Source organism: Cajanus cajan, chromosome 3, assembly GCF_000230855.2.
Source record: "Cajanus cajan strain Asha chromosome 3, NIPB_CcT2T_4, whole genome shotgun sequence".
Taxonomy (NCBI): domain Eukaryota; kingdom Viridiplantae; phylum Streptophyta; class Magnoliopsida; order Fabales; family Fabaceae; genus Cajanus; species Cajanus cajan.
Window position 1 is genome coordinate 12102340 of NC_138519.1, and position 16956 is coordinate 12119295.

At 30.9% G+C, this 16956-nt stretch overlaps 2 protein-coding genes across 12 annotated transcripts; one reads left to right on the top strand and one right to left on the bottom strand.

Annotated features, from left to right (window-relative positions):
• Positions 1-661: 661 nt before the first annotated feature.
• On the top strand, positions 662-7368 carry LOC145955546 (uncharacterized). The gene is made up of 3 exons (XM_083070427.1): positions 662-3285; positions 3419-3665; positions 4539-7368. Exons 1-3 carry the CDS (start codon positions 3118-3120, stop codon positions 4760-4762), a joined length of 639 nt encoding a protein of 212 aa, XP_082926553.1. The 5' UTR covers positions 662-3117; the 3' UTR covers positions 4763-7368.
• A 2378-nt stretch (positions 7369-9746) lies between these two features.
• Positions 9747-15808, bottom strand: LOC109790091 (serine carboxypeptidase-like 42). 11 transcript variants are annotated; one of them, XR_014432194.1, is made up of 10 exons: positions 15538-15803; positions 15418-15460; positions 15156-15271; positions 14618-14704; positions 14344-14510; positions 13638-13754; positions 13243-13328; positions 12823-13105; positions 12597-12730; positions 12063-12405 (listed from the first exon to the last, which is right to left on the bottom strand). XR_014432194.1 is itself a non-coding variant. In XM_083070429.1 (8 exons), exons 6-8 carry the CDS (start codon positions 13033-13035, stop codon positions 12309-12311), a joined length of 444 nt encoding a protein of 147 aa, XP_082926555.1. In that variant the 5' UTR covers positions 13036-13133; positions 13243-13328; positions 13638-13754; positions 14344-15271; positions 15418-15460; positions 15538-15801; the 3' UTR covers positions 12063-12308. The 11 variants fall into 11 exon arrangements, 2 of the variants coding, with proteins under 2 accessions (XP_082926555.1, XP_082926554.1); XR_014432186.1 differs by adding an exon at positions 9747-9761 and having other exon boundaries at positions 9856-12405; positions 14344-15271; positions 15538-15808; XR_014432187.1 differs by having other exon boundaries at positions 14344-15023; positions 15538-15804.
• Positions 15809-16956: the final 1148 nt, after the last annotated feature.

Genomic DNA, 16956 nt, shown 5'->3' on the forward strand with positions numbered 1-16956 from the left:
TAGTAATGAGCATAAGCACATATACGTAGCTACCCAAAGAACCTTTTTTCTTCGATTCAAAAATTAAAAAGAGAGAGCAAATAATGAATGTTAATTGAAAACTTACATGTACTCAGGTGTGTTACGTGAGAGCAAGGTAATAAAGCTTGAGACCCTATGGTGGTGAATGCGAAGGAGAACGGTGAAATGGTGAAAAAAAACTTAAGAGGGGAAATTTTCTGAAGTGAAAATGTTTTAGGGTTACAAAGTGAAAGGGGGAACTAAAATAAACAAGAGGGAGGTAAAAAAAATGTATAAATTAATATTATGAAATTATAAATAAAATGTAAATTAAAAAATGGCAGTTAAAAGTGTCACTTTAGAATTATAAGCAACTTGAAAAATGGCAATTTTAAATGTCACAATCTACATGCATATTACGACGCTGCTAAAAATGCCATAATACAAGTTAAATTATTTGTACACCTGAAATCGAGTGAGATGTTTCTCAATCCCTTGTTCTTTGTATGTGTTTAAATTATGTTGCAGGTGATCATCAACATGAGGATGTTGGTGATGAGGCTTAGACTTCAGTTGGGCATACTCTAATAGGATATGTGACATTGGGGCATAGCTAAGCTTAGTTTAGGATTTCATTATTGTTATTTTGTTTTAGAAAAAAACTCATGTTTCATTTTTCTATAAATTCCGCATTTGGCCATGTTTTAAGTTTACGAATGTGAATTCTCTACTCTTATGTTAATGGAACCATTGTTTTAATTCTAAAGATTTTATTTAACCCAAGAATATGCTTTTATAATTATTGTATATCTATGTTAGGATAAAAGGTGTCACACGATCCTAGAACAGAAGAAAAATAAGGTGTAGAAAAACAGAAAATTACACGATCCAAAGGAAGATCAATTAACTTACCATTGAAAAGTTTTCTTTGAAAAATAAAAAATAAAGTTAATAGAGTGATTTTTCAAGTCTTTGAACTACTAGAAAATCATTCATCACAATTTTATAATTAAGTTAATTTAAAATTTTATTCTTAATTGATAACATTTATTTTTCTGAATTCATTCATTAGTTGAAGAATATTATCACCATACTTATAATAATTGTGATTACTAAAATTAGTTTATGAAAATAAAAATACTTAATTAAACACCTATATTTTAAAGCATAAAAACAAAACTCTATATTTTAAAAGAATTATAAGCAGCTTGAAAAATGGCAATTTTAAATGCTACAATCTACATGCATATTACGACGCTACTAAAAATGCCATAATACAAGTTAAATAATGGCGGTTTAATTAAACCGCGACTTTAAAACTACCATTTTCTACACATTTTTTTGTAGTGCATGATGAATGACCGTGCATGTGTTTCTGTTGTATGTATAGGATACGTGACATTGGGGCATAGCTAAGCTTAGTTTAGGATTTCATTATTGTTATTTTGTTTTAGAAAAAAACTCATGTTTCATTTTTCTATAAATTCCGCATTTGGCCATGTTTTAAGTTTACGAATGTGAATTCTCTACTCTTATGTTAATGGAACCATTGTTTTAATTCTAAAGATTTTATTTAACCCAAGAATATGCTTTTATAATTATTGTATATCTATGTTAGGATAAAAGGTGTCACACGATCCTAGAACAGAAGAAAAATAAGGTGTAGAAAAACAGAAAATTACACGATCCAAAGGAAGATCAATTAACTTACCATTGAAAAGTTTTCTTTGAAAAATAAAAAATAAAGTTAATAGAGTGATTTTTCAAGTCTTTGAACTACTAGAAAATCATTCATCACAATTTTATAATTAAGTTAATTTAAAATTTTATTCTTAATTGATAACATTTATTTTTCTGAATTCATTCATTAGTTGAAGAATATTATCACCATACTTATAATAATTGTGATTACTAAAATTAGTTTATGAAAATAAAAATACTTAATTAAACACCTATATTTTAAAGCATAAAAACAAAACTCTATATTTTAAAAGAATTATAAGCAGCTTGAAAAATGGCAATTTTAAATGCTACAATCTACATGCATATTACGACGCTACTAAAAATGCCATAATACAAGTTAAATAATGGCGGTTTAATTAAACCGCGACTTTAAAACTACCATTTTCTACACATTTTTTTGTAGTGCATGATGAATGACCGTGCATGTGTTTCTGTTGTATGTATAGGATACGTGACATTGGGGCATAGCTAAGCTTAGTTTAGGATTTCATTATTGTTATTTTGTTTTAGAAAAAAACTCATGTTTCATTTTTCTATAAATTTCGCATTTGACCATGCTTTAAGTTTACGAATATGAATTCTTTACTCTTATGTTAATGGAACCATTGTTTTAATTCTAAAGATTTTATTTAATCCAAGAATATGTTTTTATAATTATTGTATATCTATGTTGGGATAGAAGGTGTCACACGATCCCAGAAGAGAAGAAAAAAGGTGTAGAAAAAGGGAAAATTACACGATACAAAGGAAGATCAATTAACTTACCATTAACTTACCATTGAAAAGTTTTCTTTGAAAAATAAAAAATAAAGTTAATAGAGTGATTTTTCAAGTCTTTGAACAACTAAAAAATCATTCATCACAATTTTATAATTAAGTTAATTTAAAAATTTATTATTTTCTGAATTCATTCATTATTTGAAGAATATTATTGACTATATACTTATAATAATTATGATTACCAAAATTAATTTATGAAAATAAAAATACTTAATTAAACACCTGTATTTTAAAACATAAAAAATATAACTGGATGAAAATGTTTATCTGAAACGAAATTCAAATTTAAAAATTTAAAATTAAAAACAAAACCCTTTATTTAAAAAAATAATAAAACATTTATTATTTCTTAAAAAAATATTATTTTTTACGGATAAAAGAATAATTAAATAAATATACTACATTGATAGTGCGAATTAATAGATTTTATTTTGATTTTGATTTTAAAATAATTCAATTAATATTTGTGGCGGTAATTACTAATTATTGATAGCTCGAAAAGAAATAAATTTCCCGCATTCGAATCCCTGTAAACGTAAGAAGGTGAAGAAGGCAAAGTCACCACACTGTCTCTATTGTTTGCTATTGTACACGATGAAGACACTACTGAATGGCGGAAAGCAGCCCGAGTCATTGCAAAAGAGAAAGATGAGCCTCAATCTAGTCTCTATCATCGTTGATCGTTTTCTCCTCGATAACAACTTTTCCCTCACGCGTTCCACCTTTCTTAACGAGGCTTCCTCTCTTATTGCCAACCAAGAGGTATGCTACCTTCTTTTTCATTTTTTCTTATTAGAATTGCTTCAATGCTTTCCTCATTCTAATTCTTATCAATCAACAAAAAAGAACTATCAGCAATATTCAAATTTTAATTTTAATTTTACTATTTTTTTAGGTGTCAAAGAGTTTGCTGAGTTTGGAAAATATGCTGGATGAGTATATATGCTTGAAGGGAGAGAAGGCGTCGCTGCATCAAGAAAGGGTTTCGCTGAATCAAGAGAAAATCAGGATTCAGATGCTGTTGCGAGACATGCAAAATGCTGTCAACACATTCAATACTTTTCGGAGGCCACCCCCACCCAATGTTGCAGAGATGAACGCAAATCCTGCAATGCTTCCTCAATCCAGAGTTTCTCCTTCGGGTACATGTTTTTCCTCTTATGCTTGAAATTTTTTTTTTTTCAATGTGGTAGGCAGCCTTATTTGTTGATTTTGATTATTAAAACTGCAACAGCTATTTAAAGCTTTTCAAGTTGTGGCGCGATTAATTCAAATTGAGTTTGAGTTGTGGTATTAGATTGTGAATGCATTGTCATCATTTAAGACGGTGATAATTGCATGAAAGGGTTCCTGCCATGTAGTTGTAGTTTCAAACCGCAATTTAAAACATTTACAAGTTTGATGAAATAAATATTTTGCCTATTAATTTTAAGGACAAAGATTAGGTACGATGTGGGGTTTTTGTTATGTGTTATTCGTAAATGATTAATCCTCACCTTATAAGTATTGCTAATTTAAAAAAGTAGAGAGCAATCTCCCCTTACAAGTTTTGTAAGGTAAGGCTTGTTCACCTTAAATTATTTTGATTAGTTGATTTGGAATTTTCAATACTATGCGAAAAGAGTTGGATGCTTCATGTTTGAAATCTGTATAGTTAGATATAATCTATGTTTCTAGTGTTGATTTTTGGGTAGTTTCAATAAATCAGTCTTTGCCTAATATTCTGTTTTGCTAATAGAATGAATGAGTCACTTGAATGTTTGAATTTTCCCAAGAGAAGTCCTATATTTGGGAATTCTGATTGATAAAGTTAGGAGTGTAATCGTTAAATTGTGTTTCCTTAGTCACTGTTTACTGTTGTATTTTTGGATGTGTAAGCTAAGTTTATCAATTAATGGTTGAGATAATCCTAATGTATTTAAGTCACAATTTGGAAATAAGTTTCAATTAAATTGAATGGTGTTCAACTTTTTAGGTTGTCTTAATGATGTGTTGACATTGCTTTGCTTTCTTAGGTGTTGCTCCTGTTATTACTACTCCTCTACCTCCGCAAAACATGTCTCATATACAGTCACTGCCTATGCGTATGAATACCAATGTGGAAGCAGGAAACTTGTCTGCACCCATGATTAGTGCATCTGACAGAAAGAGAAGAGATAGTCAAGCAATGGATGTTCCTACAGTTTCAAAGAAGCGTCGTGGTAGAGATAGTCAAGCAATTGGATGTTCCCCTAGCTGATAAATCTATCAAGTATATGCTAAGCTTTCATAATGTCATTAATTACATTTTTACTCTATCTATTCTCAGGTCTAAACATACTGCCATCGTCAAATAATACAGTCAATGACCAAGTAATTTCTACACCTTGTTCTGCAACTCAATCATCCGCTTGGAAATGTGCACTTGGTAGATCACAGGCTCAAGGATCTAATGCAGTCAATAACCCAAGTAGTTGTTACGCCTTGTTCTGCAACTCAATCATCGGCTGAGAACTGTGCACTTGGTGGATCACAAGTTCAAAGATCTAGTGTTGTTAAAAGCTTATTCAATCCTCTTCCATTTCCTACTCCAACCAATTCTCCAGTTTTAAATACACCTTGCAAAACAAATCCCTCTCACAATGATACATGTGTATCCCCTCTCGAGATTTCTCCGATAACGACATGCAATTGGAAGACTGCAGAACAATTGACTTGTTTAGGGAGAAGTCAATGCATTTCTCCAATCAATGTTGATTTGGACCAGACATGTGAGAAGGATCTCGTAAGTAGCAGGTTGGATACTTCTAATATGCATGAGAGCTTAGACAAATCATTGCCTGATGATGATGATGTTGCATACAACTTTGACATGGGAGACATATCATCACACAATTCTTGGGATTTTGATATGCTCAAGTTTGACAAGGAAGACTTATCTGAATTCTGCGAATTCGAATGTGGAGCCTTCATTTCATGATGACACTGTCTGAACTCTGAAATGGAAACATGGATTCTTCTCTTTTTTTTAGCTTTGTATTCATTATTCGGTGATAAATTCCACATAGGAATTTGGAAATGATGCTGCGAGTGCAACATTGGCTATATCTTATTTGATCTTATATCACCTTATTGTTTAGTTTGGTCTAGTGAAAAACTTGACCTTTTGAAGCTAACTTTACTGTATGTGTACATTAGAGTGTTGAAGGATGTCCTGCTTTTTATTCTCGTGTTAAACTTACATCGGTTATTTTTTTTAAAAAAAAAGATCATTCTCATATTCTTGTTCATTATTTCCTGGATTACTGAGTAGCATGTGCAGGTTAAGGATTATGAGAGTCAAGTGCAGCTCTACGTTTGTTTATTACAAGAGTATATAAGATAAAACCACTTTTTTAATGGGAGTTGAATGGAATAACTCAGTTGGTTAGAGCGTGATATCGATAATTACAATGTTGGAGGTTCAAGGCTTCTTTTTAATGATTTATACTTATGTTTTTATTTTTCTATTATTATTTTTTTCTTTGTTCATTGTATTAGAGAATTAAAAAGTACTATATGTTTCGGTAAAACTTTTTAAAATAACAAATAATAAAAATTATTTAATATTAAATGGTTAACGAAAAATATGAATTATTATGAATTGACATTTATAAAAATAAAAAATGGGAGTTATAAAAGAGTAATTAAAAAGAAAGAATTAGACTAAAAATGTGTACAAAAATCTCAATCTCCTTTATTATAGTAATATATATCATAAGCTTTGACAAGAATTTTTTATTTATTATTTTGATGAATTCTTTTCTTCTTAGTTAGCTTATAGTGAAGTAACTTTAGTTAATAACTTATTCAAAGTTTTATCCATGTATTGCTAATATTTTTATTGGTATATCTTACATAAAATTCAACAATCAAACTAATTATGAATCATAATTTATATGACTTTTAAAATATTTATTGTAAAAGTCAACAAATTTATTATTTAGTATCACATTTTCAACATCCACATCAATAATTAATTAATGCATTACCAGATATATTAATTAAGGAGGTTTCCTACAACAAAGGTTAGTATTTTAAGTGGTTAGATCCTATCAAACCACAAGATTAGACCAATCGTAGTCAAGTCAGGTATAAATAACTTCAGGCCTATCAGAGAAACTATTTAACAACTTAATTTGATTTCTCAGGTTTTGTCACTTAAAATAGAAAGTCTAGTACTACTTGGTGTTGAGCCTGGAGAGACTTGTAGAAAGAATGCTTGGATAATTACTTAAAGAGGTAAGTCAAAGACTACTTAGGTTTGAGTTAGAAGAAGCTTGGTAAAAGAATACTTATAACTTTGTAAAAGTTACTAGAACTCAATTTAGTTGGATTGAGAACTAGATGTAGTCTTAGTGGTTGAGACAAATCGGTATAAAAATATTTGGTGCTCCATTTGACTTTTCTTCAGTGTTTCGTTTGTAAAATTTCCTCTTCATTGCACAAAAGTACAAGTTTTTTATACACACAATTCAACCTCTCCTTCTAGTGTATGTCTCTTCTCCATATAGGTCATAAAACCTTTTGTCTCATCTCAATAATGACATGTCAGCACTTCCAACACTAAGCGTGAGTTTTCACATCGTGAGATAAGGATCAACCAACACAAAGTCTCTAGGATTGTGGCGCTAAGTGAGGAACTCAAATTCCCCTCTAGAAGGCTAACGTTGAGTGAGTACCTAGGCTCAACGTGGGACTTGAAATTTCTCAAATGATTCTCTATCAGGCTAAGGCTAAGCACGAGACTGAGATTAAGTGTTGAGACTTAGCCAAAAGTTTCTTCTCTCTTGAATCTTCACCAATTATCACTTGTTTTTCTCAATGTTTTCCAACCTTTTTCACAACTACAAAATAACAACAAAAAGTTTGTAAGTTACCTAGTAATGTGAGTTAAAGACTAAAGTTAACTTTCTCTTAATTTAAGTTAAATCTTAGACAAATCAAAGGGTTCAAGAATCTATGGTGTCAATAGTAGAATCTAGGTCACACTAGTGGAAAATCACTCGTTTACATCATCTTTTTCTTATCAGTTATAAAAATATCCAACGTAAAAAATACACGATGCCATTTTTTAAATTAATCTAAACTTTTTTACGTTGGACCAAAGGGGGTTTGACGTAAAAACTAAAATCTATGTCGGATATGAAGTATAGTCCGACGTAGATTTCAATTTTACATCGGACCCCTTTTGGCCTGACGTAAAAAAGTTGTTTTATTTCCCTAGCACCTTCATCTTTTTCATGCACGTAAGTGTTTTTCCACTACAAAAAAATGAGTAAATAATGGCGTTTTTTTATTGTTTATAATGGCGGTTTGAACCGCCATTATTCACATAAATGGCAGTTGCCCAAGTCGCCATAATTCTTTCCGCCACAATGTATAAAATGGCGGGTATCAATCAACCGTCAAATTAACTGCCACAATTGTATGAACTAACAATTTTTTCTCTCTATATATATTGCAATGTAAGCTAAAATCAACTAGAATCATATTTAAATATAGCCTTCAAAGTCATCATTTTTAAATAATGATATATTTTGATTCATAATTTCTCAATTAAAATGTTTAAACAAATTCAATTAATAATTAAATTTTTTTTTTGTAAAAGTAAATGTTACTTTAATTTGCAATTAAAATATATGTTCTACTTTAAAATTTAAAATGGCAAGAAATCAAAATAGTAGAATTACTTCAAACATAGTATCCTCTTACAAAATCTAAGTAGTTTATGTACTCCAAAGACTTCAAATAACAAGAAATCAAAATATAGTAACTCCAAAATCCAAAAGTGAAGCTACTCATATGCTTAACTAGGGGTATTTTGACCACTCTCTAAATCTACATTTCTTCCTCCTGATGATCTTTTCATGATACTAGGTGCTGCAGTTCCAGTTCCACTTCCAACATCTGCTGCCTAGAATAAATAAGAAACATTTATTAAATTAATAACAAAGGCCTTGTAAATTACTTAACTTATTAACCATCATTTTCAAGCAGTAAAACACAATAAAAGAAGATAATATACTAGAATCAACTATTTATATCATGATATACGTGGTGCATAGAAGCGCAAAATAAGGCAACCATGTCTTTAGGAATGTTGCCTCCTTCCTTCAATGCAATGTATGAAAGAAGTGTTTGCACTTGAGATTTAACGGTAGCAAGTTCAGTTGCCATATTCACAAACTTTTCTTCCATGTTTGATGTGCTTGCACTAGATGAACCAACATTGATACCACTTAGTCTTGTGGTGGAATTCTTAAAAGCAATTGTAGGACAAGCGCCCAATCCTAATCCTCGAACACGTCCAGGATGTTCTTTACCAAATATAACACCAATTGCATCATTTGGAGAAATTTCAGATATATTTTTTGGATTTTGACTTAGAATTTCATCAATTTTATCCTACATGAAAGTGAGATATTTATAAAATATAACACAAGTTTTGAACCAGTAATATGTATAAAATACAATGCACAAATTGTGTAAACTAAATGGAGAAAAATGCATACAAATGTATATTAGTTTCCATAGTAAGAATGATAACCAATCAATAGCCCATAAATTGCTCTATAGAAATTTAGAAGTTGAATTCGCAAACAATCTATAAGATAATAAATAGATCAATTCACAAACAATTCAGAATTTGGAAGCTAAATTTACAAACTCCACCAAATTGAATTCTCAAACAAACTAATAAATAACTCTCTAGAAATTAGGATCTTCCACTTTGTAGAAAATTTCGCACAAAATAGAATTCCCATGCAAACTATTAAATAGCTCTCTAGAAAGTAGGACCTACCACTTCGTAAAAACTCTTGCATAAAATAGAATTCCCAAGCAAACTAATAAATAGCTCTCTAAAAATTATGATTTATCTCTTTATAGTTAACCAACTTGCATATTTATTTTATATGCACATATATAGTTGTTTTACAGGTAATTAAGTTACAAAATATCCAAAACAGCAACAAACATAAAATTTATGCCAAATTTCATGTTACTATGGAAATAATTTAAAAACAATATCAATTTTATAAATATTAACAATTGTAGGAGGTATAAAGCACAAAAAATATTTTTGATTCATATAATGAGAAATGAAAGTAGAAATTTACCCCTATTTCCATAGCCTCTTCATTAACATAGCTACCATTTTTACTCTTATGAATTTTCCACATTTCCCCTCGACCAACAGTTCTACCCGTCTCAATTCTCTAAGAAATTTATGAAGATAATATAAGTAAAAAAATCAATATAAAATCATACTTCATGTAAACAATGAAACGAGAAAGGTCAATGTCAAACTACCAAATTATCCCTTCTTCTTGACAAAGCCATGGCACCACCAGTGTGAGGACTAGTTTGTTTTTTCCTAATCTATCGATTTCTATTACAAAGCTCCTACAAGTGAAAGTAGAGGCAGTTACTAATATTTAATTACAAGCTACATGTAAATATACTAATATGTATAAAATATTTACCATTGTAGAAGGTTTTAGGCGATAGTCAACAAATGAAGCCCATTGATCCATGCTAAGATCCTCTGGCACATTCTTGATAAGGTCATTTCTACTTAAAAGTGGGTCATAAAGTTCATTCCAAAGCTTAATTCTATGCTCCCTCCATTGTTTAGCAATTTTAAACATAACATCTCTTTTTGCCATTTCTTCATTTACCTTGAAACAAAATCGAGACTTCAAATAACACAATGTTAGTTCGCAAGTAAACCAGATGCCTCTCCAACAGGATGAAATCTTTCATCAAAATCCACCACAATATGCAATCCATTAGGCAAGTTATGAACATCCTTAGCCTTCACGTTAAGTTTCTTAGTTACCCCATGGTCATCTAAAAAGGATATTTTGTTAAATAACAGTCAATGATATTAAATGTAAAGGAAAACAAAATCATGAAATAACATAATGTAGGTCTATACATTATACCTATAGCATCTACAAACCAAAAATGGTTAGAGTGTCGTCCAACTTTACGTCGTGATGTTTCAGTTTCAGCTTGAGTACTTTGTTGTTGTGTAGTTTCCTCATGTGTAGTTTGTTGTTGTGCACTTTCTTGTTGTGCACTTTTGTTGTGCCCTTTCTTTGTGCAAATCCATTATCAACTGCTGGCAGCTCAATATGTTGCTGGTTAGATATCTGTAGATGTACAACTTGTTGTTGATTAGGTATTTGGGAAGATGTAGCCTATGACAATTCAATTTTAAACTATATTAGTCAAAACATTGAGACTAACATGAGAAGTAAAACAAACTAATAAATCAATGTTGAAAACTTAACATGTGTAGAATGTACTGGAGTAAAAGCTGGAACATTAGGAGTCAAATTAGGTTGAGGTGAATCATTAGGCAGTAAATGATTACCCGCTGATGTATTTGAACAAGATGACTCATGTTGGGAGGTTTCACAAACTTATTTGAGCAAGTTCCTAAATCTCTTTGGCTTAGGCATATCTACACATATAAATCATAAAATTAAATTAAATTATTTGAATTATAATAATAAAATTAAACACATCTACTATAACATTTTATTGATAGTTAAAATACACGCATATTACCAAATTATAACCTAAAGTCATACCATTAAAAAATTATTACTCAGTCATTGAGTCATTTTCTTCAACTTCATCATTAGGATTTTCCTCACTTAATAATTCATCATCTCCATCCTCCCTTAACAATTGTAGTTCATCAGAGTCCCAAAAAAATTGATCGAAGTCTTGTTGTGGACATGGTTCAACTTCACAAACTTCAGTATCTCCTTCTCCTCCCATATCATACAAGTCTCTCGGTTTCAAATGGACAACAACTGTCCAATCTTTATTCACCTCATCGTTCACATAATAGACCATTTCAGCTTTAGAAGCTTCAATGAATGGATCATGTTCTTCAGGATCACCGGTGTGAATCAATCGTGAAAAATTAATAGAAGCGAAACCCCAGGCATCCTTTTTAAACCCCCTATCTTTTGTAGTATCAGCCCATTTACATTTGAAAAGTGTAACCTTAAAATGATGACCATAATAGTTAAGCTCAATGATATCTTCTAATTTTTCATAATATGCCAAATCCGCTTCTCTCATATTTCCATCAAGACTACTAGCAACACAAGACACTACAAAAAATGTGCGATTTGTGGCGGTTAAAAACCGCCACAAATTGCATTATTGGCGTCACTAGTAACTGCTGGATCTACGGTTGCCAAAAACCGTTTGTGGCGGATATTTTGTAAACGTTGGTTTTGAGCGCCAGAAAATTCAATTACCTTGTGGCGGTTTAAAACTGCCAGAAAATGCATTTTAACGTTACTTGTTTTACAGTTTCTGGCGGTTTAAGACCGCTACAAAATTCATATAAATTTTGCTTGATTCAACATTTTTGGGGGTTTTAAACCCCCAGAATTTTTTTTTTTTACTTATTTACACTTTGACAGTTTTAAATCGTCAAAAAAATGCATTTGGGAACTATATATTGTCCCGATAAAGTACTTGACAAGACCGATCAAATTTATCACCTATTGACATTCAAAACAAGTTTTAACTTGGAACATGAGTTCAGAGTATTATACCTCTGCCATACAAATGCGTGCACCTTATAATCACTATAAAATGAAAGTTTTAGTACCTAGCATCTATTACTTCAAGCAATTTGCTTTGATACTTGTTTCCAAGAACCTACATAATGTTTGTAAAGAATCATCAAACAACTTCAGTCCATACTATAGAAGATGTCAAGTCCTAAATCTTCAGCCATAGCTACCACAGCAATTCCAAGCACTGCAGGACATGGTGAGTCTCACCTTTATCAAGATGTTGTGAACAATGATCCAAGAGATTTTGAACCTGCAAGGAAGAATATCAATAATTATAAACATAAAAAGCTGCATAATAAATAATATACATAGATGAATGTAGCAGAGGTTTCTTTAAAAAGAAGCTTCATAAATACTTTGAGAACATTTCCAGTTCCAACATAGGCACATGATAGTAGTGCCATGTCATACAATAACAACACCAAAATATGAATCACTTACCCACTGCACATATTCCATTGGTACGGAAGATTGGTACGATTTTCATGCAGAGCCTTCTGAACCTCAGGGAGGTTGAAATAAAAACTTCTTTCATAATCCATGCAGACATCTACACCTATGCTTATTTTCGTAGCCTGCATTATAGTAACCAAATTAATTAGTTTATAATTTTATTAAAAAAACATTTTAAAATATTCATAGAACAGAAATGAAAGGGGCATAGTACCATCTTTTTCAATCTTAGTTCTTGTTCAACTATGGATGGATAACAAACATCCAGAATCACATCATAGTTGTTTATATAATCGCCAACAATTTTTTCTGCTTTGTTTAATGCTTTGTTGCATGATTTAGACACATTATGTTGTGTACTTGAAAAAACATAATCATCAAAATCGCAATCATTCGTAATGGCAAGGCCAACTTCATCGGAAATCATTCCATGTGACCAGAAGTATTCATAAGTTGCTTGTGCATCACGATCAAGTTTTCAGAAGTGGGTTTCCAATCTAACAAATGAAAGCCAAGGAAAAATACCTTTCAAATTGAAATATTAGCGGTACGATAACAGAGACTAGTCTAAAAGCAACGCAAAAATAAATGAGTAAAATAATGCCAAAAAGATATCACATGAAAGGGATCTTACAGCAACTCCTTTAATATTGAATTTGAAACCAGCTGAATTAGCATTGTGGTCCAAAATAGCATTAGCTAACTGTGGTATATAATGTCCTGTACAACATTTAAATGTTAGTAATAAAAAAAAATATATTATCATTATAATTTGATAAAAACACTTTTCCAAAAGGAAAAGAAAAGTAAAGTAAACTGGGGCAATAATTTCATAGCATGTCCCTTGCTAAGAATGATGATGCAAGTTATCTGCATGTGCATAAAATAATAGAATAAAAGCTTTGATCTTAACTAAATAACGTCAGCTTATATTATATAGAATATTTTGGAACTCGAGACCAAGTTTTGGGAATTTCAATTCAACAAATAAAATCATTAAAATTGGGATAAGATCATTATTTTTTTGACCTGCATAGCTTTCTCCAGTAAGAAACAGCTCCCTTGATCTGTAGGAAGGAAACTTCTCGTACCATTTCAGCATGAATAGAAGCATATCATTGGCTGCCAAAAAGATATTTCTTTTTCCTACAGCATAACAGAAAAAAGAAATTATTGTAATATAGGCGTCATTCAAGGTTTAGGCATTATATGCAAACAGATATTCGAGGTACCCACTAAGCAAGAGTTTCAATTCCAACAAAACTCAAATATTGCTTAATAAAAAATCAAGTCCTTAGTACCATGTATTTACCGAATATCATGTGATACCAATAAATTGAGATTCCTTCAATCAAATTAACAAAGGAAAGAATGAAAGGGAAACCTTCTTGAAGTTGAATTGGTTTACAACAACAATCACAATAACCCAAAACCATTATGTGAAGTTGGAAACAGGGATCAATTGATGCCAATGTGTACATCAAAATGATACTGAAAATAGAATCCAACAAGTAGTAGTCCCTTTGGTTTTGTTTGAGTTAGTTTCTGTAACATATATGCCAATGAGCTTCTTTAATGTTTATTTTTCCAAGTAGCCTAGATACTTGGTATAGCTAGTTCTTTAATTGTTTCCATCAGCTGCTATCTTATCCAATCTATTCCTAATATATTTGATTTGACGAGCCATCTTAAAACGTAAAAGAAGAGAATTAGAGGAAGAAAAGAAGTGGCCTACATTCATTCTGGTGTTGCCTAAAGCTTTGACAACTTGCTTTCTTAAGTTTTGGCACTGAAATCCATCCAATATATCTTCAGCATCTAAGCATACGTTTTGAATCTGCCTGAGCCATTCACGCAACCCATGCTTCTGCTCCCTCTTCTCCTTAGCATCCAACAACACACCTTTCACAATTGACAAGGTGTCTTTGATCCCTTGCACATCCTCATACACATGATAGGCACGAGAAGAATATATAAAACATAAGAAAATTATTATATTTGGTACGTACTATTGTTTTAACTGCTCAACAAAAATTGTTCAATCATAAAAACAAATGATAAAACTCCATCTTCAAAATTGTTCAAGTTAAAATCCCCTGCACAAAAGGAGAAAATTGTCAAAAACTACTATATAGCTGAGAAATATAGTAGCAACTTATACTTTTGCAATAAGATTATAACAAAATATCATTTGCAAGGAGATTTGGTAATTTGATTACTACAATAAATTAAGTGTAGAGTTATACATGCTTCTAAGAATTCTAAGAATTTTCTCCAATAACGATATTATTTATATATTAGAATTTTCTCCAATAATGATATTATTTATATAGACAAAAAAGAAGGTATATAATTAAAGTCCATTTCCAGGTATAGAAGTAACTAAGTCCAGCCCACATAATCAATGCAAAGCACCTGCAAATCCAATAGGAAATGATTGAAAATGAAGTATCAATGTGTTGCACGAGATGTGGAAATATTATTGCATAAAAAAAAACTATCTAAAGCATCTGATGCCAGTATGAAAATAGTCATGAATGAATGTACTTGATACTTATAAGTGGATATTCATATAGAAGTGGATATTCTTATCCAATCTTCTTTCTTTCTTTCATGCAGCTCCAAAAGCTTCACGAACATTCAAATTTGTTCTCCGCATAACACTAAACACCTCCAAAGCATCACACAACAAATCATTCTCCGCATAAACAGAAACCAACGAGTTCCACGAAATTTCAAAAAGCAAATAACATTGTAATTTCAAATCAAAACGTTAAAAAATAAATAACGAACATTCATATTCCCTTACCTCAAATTTGTAATCTTTGAAAAATTTGTTCCACCTAGAACCTCTGAACAAAAAAATTATAATGAAATATTATACAAAGCAAAAATAGGGAATCAAAATGGATATGAATCGAAAACTCACCTTAAATGGAAGCAATCGATCGAAGAACAGCGTGGAGAAGAGAAAGCTTAAAAAGCTCTTGCGAAATCACTAACCCCAAATTGAACACTTAGTGAAATGTTTTCATCGCAAATTGGCTCACGAACGACTGTGTTGACCGTGAAATGAAGCTGAAGGTCTGATGGAAAAAGAAATTTGAGAGTGAAGCAGAAGGTTTAACGGAAGAAGAAGAAGCGGAGGTTTGACTGGCGAAGCAGAGCACGCGTTGAAGTGAAGCAGAGTACTAAGATATTTTTTTATTTTGCATTTATATTCTTTAACTCTTTTTTATTTTTATTCTATTAATTCTTTTAATGAGAATAAAAGTATATTTTAGTTAATTTGTATACGTGGTGTCAAGAGTTGAAAATGTATTTAAATATTGTGGCGGTTTAAATTCGCCAAAAATTGTGGCGGTTAAAATAACCGCTAGAATTATAACATTTTGTAGTGGTTTATTAAAACTGCCGAAAAAAAACCGCAACTAATTAACTAATTTTTTGTAATGAGATGTTGAAGAAGTTAGAAAAACTCCACTATTTTGAGTTTTCAACCCATGTTCTCGAGTTACAGTTTGAAATTTGAACCCATTAACATTAAAGGCTGAAAATCTTCTAGCATGTGGTGTTAGACCTTGAGTTAGATACTTGAGATCACTCAACACTGTATTTGAAATGTTTGGATTCATAATCTAAAATAATAGTGAACAAAAGTGTTAATTATATTTTACATCATTTTACAAACTCTGATTAAAAATTTAGCAACACAATTTTTTTTACATATTCTACCTACCCTTCGAGGAAACCAATTAATGAAGTCCCTATTAACCATCTTTTCCATCTTTGTAGTTGTAATCAGTTTTTTAAAACCCGGACCGACCTGGCCGATCGGACCGGTTGGACCGGGAACCGGCGGTCCAGCTGGTCCGAATCTGAAGTTGGATCGGTTATGCAGTCGACCCGTTTCAAACTGGATTGAACCGGTCAATTTTCTGGTTCAACCGGTGAACCGGTGGGTCAAACCGGTTCAACCACTTTTTTTTTTTTATAAATTTTTTTAAGGGACCATAAATCACAAAAATAATAATGAAAATTGAATCTCTTAATGAAAAAGCAAGGAGTCTTATTAAATATAACAATGACTACTTGTTCTAATATATTTGTTTGCAATATATACAACTTAAATAACTTTTATAGTATATTATTAATATTAAATTATATATTTAATAATTCAATATCTATGTAAATATTACATATATTATTTTGTGATATTAATTGCAAGCATATTATATATGTACATATTATTTATATTTTTAATTTGTATTAATATATTGTTTAACATGTAATTTTTTTATGTATTTTTTTACAAAATAAAAAAAAATTTTTAAATAAGATAGAAAAA